Source organism: Tuber melanosporum (genome assembly GCF_000151645.1).
Source record: "Tuber melanosporum whole genome shotgun sequence assembly, scaffold_4, strain Mel28".
Classification (NCBI taxonomy): domain Eukaryota; kingdom Fungi; phylum Ascomycota; class Pezizomycetes; order Pezizales; family Tuberaceae; genus Tuber; species Tuber melanosporum.
Window position 1 is genome coordinate 154418 of NW_003299084.1, and position 9317 is coordinate 163734.

Below are 9317 nucleotides of genomic sequence, written 5' to 3' on the forward strand. Positions count from 1 at the left end.
CAGGCTCATAGCGAGGTGAAAGGTTTGCCCATCGAATAGTCACGGAGGAGGAAGCTGTGTTCTGTATCGGAGGCTATTATACAGCCCGCAGAATACAAAATCAACTGTTCTAGACGAAGGAGGATTCGGTATTCTTGGAATCTTGACCAAAAATGAACATGGCTCCCCCAATTCAATCTACCGAATACCGGCTCGTCCGCAGAATCCTAAGGAACATTATCATATATTAGGTCTTCCGGAGACCCAGGAGTGTTTAAGCTTCCATCGCGCAGGAGTGCTCCGTTGCTCGCCATACAAGGGCGATGTTACGATTTCTCTCAGATTCCCTACGCAGCTGGCAGGAGGTAATAGGCATATATCAAGGCCACTGCACCGAAATCAAGAATCTGTGGGCAATTCAAAGAGCACTAGCCGAAGAGGTAGTTAATGTAGTTTTGGGCTATAGGGGAAGGGTTCAGCAATTGATCATAGAGATTGCGAGGGGACCAGGGGTTCGCGATGTGCGACAGGCAGTCTACCGAAGTATCATACCCAGAGGTACTGGTTGGGGCCTGGGTACGGCATGACGAAGCGATCGGTAGCCGGCACCACACAGCCAACCCAGCTCCAACCAATGCTAACAGCTGGAGGGCCCATTATCGGGTTCGACTGCTGGGTGGCCTGGGATACATCCCTATTTGGCGCTTGTGATAGTACATATATAGCTAGAGAGACAATGGCTATGATGGGCTAAATAGAGGTGTGAAAACCTGGGTTGACACAAACTAACTACCGGTATTGGTATCATAATTTCGGAATTGTTGGATTACCTATAGGGCATGTGGTTTGGTGGATTTGGTTCGGGTATGCGATTAGGCGGATCGGAGGTTATCGGGCATGAGGCATGAGATCGTTTCTTTCGCATCCTATGCCACTAGGCATAGGATATAGGTTTTTGGCTTTTGTCGTTTCTTTCACACTTTATGCTATTAGGCATAGGGTAGTTCATATGGGGCAGAGGCTTGAGGGATCATAGTGGATCATGAGATATCAGGATGGTTCTAGATTGTTTGAGATCATGGTTCATTGGCTCGATGGGTTTCTTTAGAGTTCGTTGAGTTTTTGGAGTTTGGGAGATATATATTCGGTCCTGTCCTTAGCTGGGAGGTTGGTTGTCAGTTAGAGCTTTTCCCTCCTTCTGTGTTCATCTCCACTTATGATCTATCGTGATTCCACCCTCACCACTTCATTCTTTCGTGCTTCATTTAGGTTTCATTAGGGATCAGTATTTGAAGCTGGCTCTTTTATTCCAAGTGGCTTCAGGTTCAGCGGGTCAGGGGGTGCGGCATTCTCGGCTTTGCACAATACCTATATAACACACAGTGGGTCGTCCAGTAGATACGTGCCCCTAACATTATCAAAACTTGGAATTAGCGAAGCTTAAATACAGGGCGAAGAGTCCAACGAGAAAGCAGTACGGAGGGCATGACCTACGCTTCAGACAACTATTGGGAATTTGGTTTATTAAATAGAAGAGTGGGGTACTCAGGTGCTGATCAGTCACGCGAGCATCATGCCTCGATCATGATAGTCACTAATCGTACCAAGTTAGTTGTTGGAAATCATGGATGCTGCTTAGCATTCTCGGGATATTTTTTGGTTTTCTCGGATAAAGGCCTCGGAGATGCGGTTTGGATTAACGCAGCCTCGGGGGAAATGATATATCCGTCGGAGGTGGTGCGGAAGAGTCAAAGATGATGTGCCCAGCGGACGCTGTGAATAGTGGGAACATTTATGAAGCCTGTCGTTCTTCTGTTAGTATCGGAGTACGCAGAGGAAAGCGATGATTAAGCTGACGAGAGTAGATACGTGCGGCGACCGATAGAAAAACATCATGATTCCTGTGTTGTGGTTCCTATATACTCCTATCTTCACTCTATAGTTAGTTGAGTTGAGTGACGGGGCGGAGAGCGTGGAATAAGAACTTACCCAAAGTTGTGCTGGCGATTGAGGTTCTTTGTGCTGCATTGCTAATCGTTGCAGTTTCAATAATCGGGACATACGATACTTGCTGCACCGTAAACAGAAGATATACTCATCACATCATCTGCGGCGGCCAGTGTAGAATCAATCCTACATTTGGTATCTATAAATAATATACATATCACCCCAAGGATTCATCGCTAGGTGCTTTGAAATACAAAGAATTATATAATAAGTAATTCTCATTAAGTGATAACAAATTGTTCTCCCATTATGGTGTTTTTAAGACATGTTAATTGAAACGAAATTGCTATTATTTCCTTGATGATACGAGGGTTGAAAGACATGTAAGGTGAGCATGCCGCCTAAGTACTGGAAGAGGTTATGATGGCTCATTCATTTCGCAGTTGGTGACAGTTTATGGTATCGCCATAGATTTTGTTCAGTTGGATCAATACAACGGGGGCTACATCGCAGCTCTGAATCTTCCACCAATGGATTTTCTGTTGGTTCGAGGTGTAGGACTTTATTGTGTCGAACCTGTTTCTTTGGTATTCCCATTGTCCGGTCCGGCGGGGGGAAAGCCATCCCCGGGAAAGATCTCACTTTTTGTTAGCCGTGTACCGATCAGCTCTTATCTTATCTGAAAAACTGCCAGAACGATCCCGAGTTATGGAAAATATTAGATACGAGGGCTAGCCTTCACAAGAATTTCATATTTCTAACCCTAAGGTTTACCAAGGGAATATCCCCTATATAGGATATGTTCTTAACTGGATGCTGCTCGGGACCTAGGCGGGCACAGTACAAAATAGTTCCAGAGAAAACTGGAGAGTCAGGAGAGGGTCTCGGGTGTGGAAAATTTGTTTAGCAAATGAGTGGAGCATTTTAGAAACTGTTTGTCTAGACGGCCTCCCTGGCCACCCGGACACCCCCCTCACTCGGACAGCTAAACCCAAACAAGAAAATCTCCAGTGGTTTACTTAGGTGAACTGTGGCAACTGCGGCAATCACCACTCGTTGCCTCACGCAAACCCACCAATGAGCACCTGTCCGGGTGGGGGGGGGGTGTCCGGGTAGCTTGGGAGGCCGTCTATCGGTAAATACCGAAAGAAGCATGAAAAACCAGGGCAATGATTCAAATCTTGTGAATAAAAATTATGCAAAGGACTAGTGCATATCAGGTTGTTTCCCTACATGGAAATAGCCTGGTAGCTTTAGATAGGCCCAAAGTTTCCCAGGTTGGGGGGGCAAGACGTACTGTGGAGGGAAAAATTGCGCGATGATTTTTATTCTTCGTATACTATTGCTTTTAGTTAGAGTTTCTGAACATAGTCTGGGTTGGCGAGAGTGTGACTGTTGTGGTTAGTATCGTGGAGGAAAAGTTTTCACAAGACTGCGTTTTCCACACACCTTGAAGGTATATAAGAGGCTGTGGGAAACACCTTGGGAACGAAATCAGCGATTGGTTGAACAAGCAACATCCCCGCATCACTACGACTTGGATTTTCAATTGTGTTTGTTGTTTTATTTCTTGTGCGCTTTAGTTACTTCAAACTCTCTACTCTGCATTCCGCTTACAGGCTATACTTGATCTGCCTGAGTGCGTTGCGTGAAATAGAGCTGGGACCCACGATATCGTTTTTCAGTACGTTAGCCCGGCCCTTGGAATGTCGCACGTCGATCTTGGTATGATATCATACACTTCTCCCCACCCGGATTGCCGGGTAACGGCCCAATCAAGGTAGCACGCAAGTTCCTATTGCACAAGAGACCCCTCCCGCAAGTGGGTGGTGAGGGGGAATTGAGCTCTTTGAATTAGATTCTCTTACCTCACATCTTTGCAAGTTGTCTCCATCCATTTTTAAATGCTTGTATTGAGCATGCCACGAGTGAGCGATATGGGGGGCCAGGAGCTCGAGTCCTTCCATACTTGGCGGTTTACTATGTTTTTGAGGCCTTCCCTCCTCCTCTTATATTCGCCCAGAATATCCGGTTTCGTTGTTAGCAAGCGGAAGGAATGAAGGAATGGGGAGATATAAATTAAATCCTTTAAGACCCTGTTATTTTCCTCCTATAGCTCGGTCTGTGCTAGAGTCCCACGGTGCAGTAAAACATAAAATGGTGACCACGACCGATCATTTCAAGGCGTTCCCGAGAAAGACGCAACACGGTTCACCGAATACCGCAAACAACAAAAAGGTTTTACAATAGCCAAGCCCTGATGGTCACTTCCGCCGACGAAATCCATCCAGTGAAGCATATAAGAGACAAAAAAGCGATACAAAGGAACACGGCAGAGAGGAAATGAATCAAATCCTTAATATGCCAAGCGGCCTAAGAATCCTAGCCTGCTTATATGGTGACTTCTCGGACGATTATTCCACCCGCTGCTCTGAGGGAAAGAAGACAAAAGGATACATCAGAACATGCTAAAGCACAGAAATGGTATACCATAGAAACTTAAATAATTGAACCGTGAACTACGTAGTTCAAAGTTTCCTTCTCTGGAAAGGGGGGCGAAAAACACAGCCCTTTCTCTCTTCCTGGAGGGGGAAGAAAAAACTCTCTTGATCTTACTGATAGGGAAAGGCCGATAGAGGACGGCCCAATGAGATAGCACACCGTTCAGTTATTTAATTTTCTGTGGTGAGCAGATGCACAGCACACCAAGCCCACGCGCCATCACTAGGTGTAGGAAGTCAACAGAGCCGAAGTAGCAAATGTACCATCCCGGGAAAGCCATCTCGACCCAGGAACACAAAATAATAGCATCCAAATAATCTCGGGAACGGGGCACCAAAAACAGTTCAAAAAGCAAATCAAACGCAACCCCCATCTTAATCAAAGCGAGCCTCTAGTTCCTTCATTAGTGCTCTGAGCGAATGGGTTCCAACAAAATGGACAGGATTTTGGACTTGAGTCGGACAGCTGGAGCCATGGGACTAATGATAGGCTTGAGCAGCTTCTGGCATGATATGAAGCTTGATGTTGCCCAGGATTTGGTCACGTCATGGATGGTCACTCACATAGGGTGATAGCTTATTGTTGTAATTCTTGTTTGAAGTTGTACTTCTTGCTTGATTGAAGCTCTACAGGAGGGCTATCGGGGCATATTTATCCTTCATGGAAGCGCACTACAATGATACATGACATGTACTTCGTGCAGGAGAAAAAGAAAATCAACGACAACGATACTACACAACGTAGCGGTAAAGAGAAAGGAAACACGAGCCAGAAAACCAAACAAGTACTACGATAGAGTTCCCGAAGAAACTCTGCTATAGTCAACCATGTAATGAGCGCATCTAGTGATGAACTCATACCAGAAATTCCGTCGTAGTCATTGACATGACTGATGCATATTCCGAAGTCATGTTACAACATTTTATTGGAATGCCGGATTGGAAGCTTCCTAATTTAATGATCAATTGTGTTGCACAAATGGGGTGTTCCAACTGTGTGGTATCATATTGCGAACCCCGGAAAAGGAATGCAGGCGATGTGAACTGCGTACACCCACGCAGCCGAAACCCACGCGAGCCGAATTGTTTGTGAAACATTTCTCAAGCTCCGGAGCTACATAGCGACAATTCTTGCTTTGTAAAGTCCATCGTGACTCTTCTCTTGAGCCCCGTAGCAATTATAGCAGTGTCGAGGTAAATTAATCTACCTTTCTCCCGCCTCCTCTCCCTCGATAGTAGTCTACTAATGTACCAATGCGAGGTATGAAATGCAGCAAAGAAAATCAAAGAACAAAACTAGTCAGAAAAGATATGACAGACAATGAGAGGAACCTTTTCTTTGGTGATGCTCTTAGAACATTGTTGAGTTGCTCAAATTATGACCACGAAACTAATTCAACATCAATCAAAAGAATTAAACCGTTTAACACATATCATACATTGAAAAGAAAGGAACCCCAATATAAAACCAGCGAATATTTGAAAAAGAAATGAGGGGATAAGATATATAAGAGAACAGCCAGCATGATTTCATTCGGGAGTAAACGTGGACCTTCATCTCCATCATGATGCGTGACTCATCGCTCGGGCATAGAGGAAGATGGAGAGTGGGTGAAAGCTTTTTTGGGTGGTCTGGCCCTAGAACTCTCTCTGCCTCCATAACAGCGCGTCGATATATAATCTCCGCCTCATCGTAGTTTTTCTTCTCGTGCAGTACTGTGCCTAGTTTGATGAGGCTACGAAGGGTGTATCGGTGACCTAGCCCCAGAACTTTCTCTCGCCCTGCGAGCGCACGCCGATGCATCTTCTCCGCCTCCTCATACTTTCCCTGCTTGTGCAGCGCCCCAGCCAGATTATAGATGCACATTAGGGTATCTCGGTGGTCAAGCCCCAGCGTCTTCTCCGCGCCCATAAATGCACGTCGATAATTAATCTCCGCTTCGTGGTGCTTATTCTGATTACGCAGTGCCAGACCAAGATTATTGACAGTTATAAGGGTATCGCGATGACCTGGTCCGAGTGTTTTCTCTCTACCCGCAATCGCACGCCGACAAATAGCTTCTGCTTCGCTATACTTCTTCAGATCAAGAAGTTTCTCGCCCAACGTATTCATGCTCTCGAGGACCCCCGGATGATCAGGCCCCAGGGCATTCTCCATAACCTCCAAGGCATGCCAATAAATAATCTCAGCTTCTTCATACTTTTCCCGATCAAGCCGTGTGACACCTAGGCGAAGGGTGCTCAGTAGGGTATCTGGGTGGTATATGCCAAACAATTTTTTTCTACCCGCCTGCGTAGATTGAAATATAAACTCCGCCTCTTCGTACTTTCCCTGATGATACAGTGTCCGACCAAGGTTATCGGCGCTGGTAAGGGTAGCTGCATCATCTACTCCTAGAACCTTCTCCCTACCCGCCAATGCACGTCGACAAATAGCCTCCGCTTCGTCATACCTTCCCAGATCAAGCAGCGTTTCGGCGAGCATATTCATACTATCGAGGGCATCTGGATGATCTTGCCCCAGAGCCTTTTCCATAGCCCTTAGGCCTTGCCGATACATGACCTGAGCTTCTTCGTACTTTCTCTCAGAAAGAAGAGTCACAGCTAGTCGGAAAACACCTTGTAGGATGTCTGGGCTATGAGGTCTAAGCGCGTTCCCCCTGCCTGCTGTTATATGTGGATGCACAATTTCCACTCCGCTGTCCTTTCTCTGACCATGCAGCACCGCATCCAAATTACCGGCACTATGTAAGCTATTCCGGTGATCTACCCCGTGGGTTTTCTCTTGGCCCGCAAAGGCACGCCGATGCATAATCTCCGCTTCATCATACTTTTCCTGACGATACAGTGCCACAGCTAGGTCTCTAATACTCTGTAAGGTATCTGGATGATCTAGCCCGAGCCTTTTCTCTCTGCCCGCCAATGCACGGAGGTACATAATCTCGGCTTCACTGTACTTTCCTTGACTACGTAGAGTAGTACCCAGATTGTTGACACTGTATAAGGTATCTCTATGGCCGAGCCCGAGAGTTTGCTCTCTGCCGGCCAATGCACGTCGATGCATAATCTCAGCCCCGTTGTACTTTCCTTGACCATGTAGAGTTGTACCGAGATCGTCGACACTCGTTAGGATATCTTCATGATCCAGGTCGAACATCTTCTCTCGGCCCGCCAACGCACGTCGATGCATAATCTCGGCCTCGTCATACTTTCCTTGGCTGCGCAGGGTCGTGCCAAGATTGTTGAAGCTCTGAAGGGTGTCTCGATGGCCTAGCCCGAGGGTTTTCTTTCTATGGGCCAATGCCCGTTGATGTATATCTGCGGCCTCGGCGTACTTTCCCTGATAATGCAGTGCTACACCTAGATCATGAACGCTCTCTAAGGTATCTCGATGATCTAGCCCGAGCCTTTTCTCTCTGCCCACCAAGGCACGTCGATGCATAATCTCGCCCGCGCCATACTTTCCTTGGCCACACAGAGCCGTACCCAGATTGTTGACACTCTGAAGGGCATTTCGATGATCTAGCGTATGCGTTTCTTCTCTGCTCGTGAGCCCACGTCGCGGCGCATCACGGGCCCCGGCGTACCTCTCCTGACAATGAAGCGTCGCGCCTAGATTACGGAGGCTCTGTAATGTATCTCGATGGTCAAGCCCAAGGGTTTTCTCTCGCCACGCCAATGCGCGTTGATGCATGATCTCAGCCCCGTCGTACTTTCCTTCGTTGTGCAGAGCCAGACCGAGATTGGTGACACTCTGTAAGGTACCTTGATTGTCTAGCCCCAGTGTTTTCTCTCTGCCCACCAATGCAAGTCGATACATAGTCTCGGCTTGGTCGTACTTTCCTTGACTATGTAGAACAGTACCGAGATTGTGCGCACTCTGTAAGGTATCTCGGTGATCCTGCCCCAACGTTTTCCCCCTGCCCACCCACGCACGACGATCCATGATCTCAGCTTCGTCGTACTTTCCTAGACTACGCAGAGTCACACTTAGATTGTGGACAATCTGTAAGGTATCTTGATGGTCCAGCCCTAGCGTTTTCTCTCTGCCGGCCAATGCACGCCGGTGCATAATCTCACTTTCGTCGTATTTTCCCTGACAGAGCAGAGCAGCTCCGAGATTGTTGACACTCTGTAATGTATCTCGATCATCTAACCCAAACGCTTTCTCGCAGCCCGCCAATGCACTTCGATACAATATCTCGGCTTCGTCGTACTTCCCCTGCTGGTGCAGTGTCATACCTTTGTTATTGATGGTCCCCATCCTATCCCGATGATCTGGGCCCAGTATCTTCTGCACGCCTTCCTTCATAAACTGTTTCATAATTCCTGATTTACAACACCCCGATTGAGCTATTATTTCGATATGCAGATAATGTAGCTCAAGTCTCCCCTGTACTGCTTTCAGCGAATCAAACTCTTGGCTTGAGCCGAACTTGTCGTCGCGGTCGTCCGGAGACTAATTTCCTTGACTATTGGGGGGGTAAATGTTGGCTTATTTCTCTAAAGCACTTGAATACGGTACGCACGATCGAGAATTATTCCCCCTAGAACTTTGACGTTTGGTACTATAACGAGTTAGTTTTAGGGTTTGTTCCCGGAAACACTAGCTAGAGCCCAATATTACTCCCGGTGCAAGGGGTACACTTACTCAGCTCGTACAATTATCCTTTAACTTGTACTGTTCCGTTTTCTTTCTCCTTTTCTTTCCGATCTTCCTAACGCTTCTTCGCTTAAATAGGGTGTCGAATCCGCCTGTAACACACCATCCGCTCGCGTCAGATACAAGTATCAGTGGGATCTGCATCAAGAGCGAGGATCAAACCTATGGTAGCATGTAAAGCAGGATCCTAAAACGACAGTGTGCGAGTCGTGTTTCCCACTGGATCC

The 9317-nt window shown here is 46.9% G+C and overlaps 1 protein-coding gene across 1 annotated transcript; it reads right to left on the reverse strand.

Annotated features, from left to right (window-relative positions):
- Positions 1-5850: 5850 nt before the first annotated feature.
- Positions 5851-8121, reverse strand: GSTUM_00007821001 (uncharacterized protein; the record flags this gene model as incomplete). Its single annotated transcript, XM_002839695.1, has 1 exon — positions 5851-8121. The coding sequence occupies one exon, from the start codon at positions 8119-8121 to the stop codon at positions 5851-5853; it is 2271 nt and encodes a 756-aa protein (XP_002839741.1).
- Positions 8122-9317: the final 1196 nt, after the last annotated feature.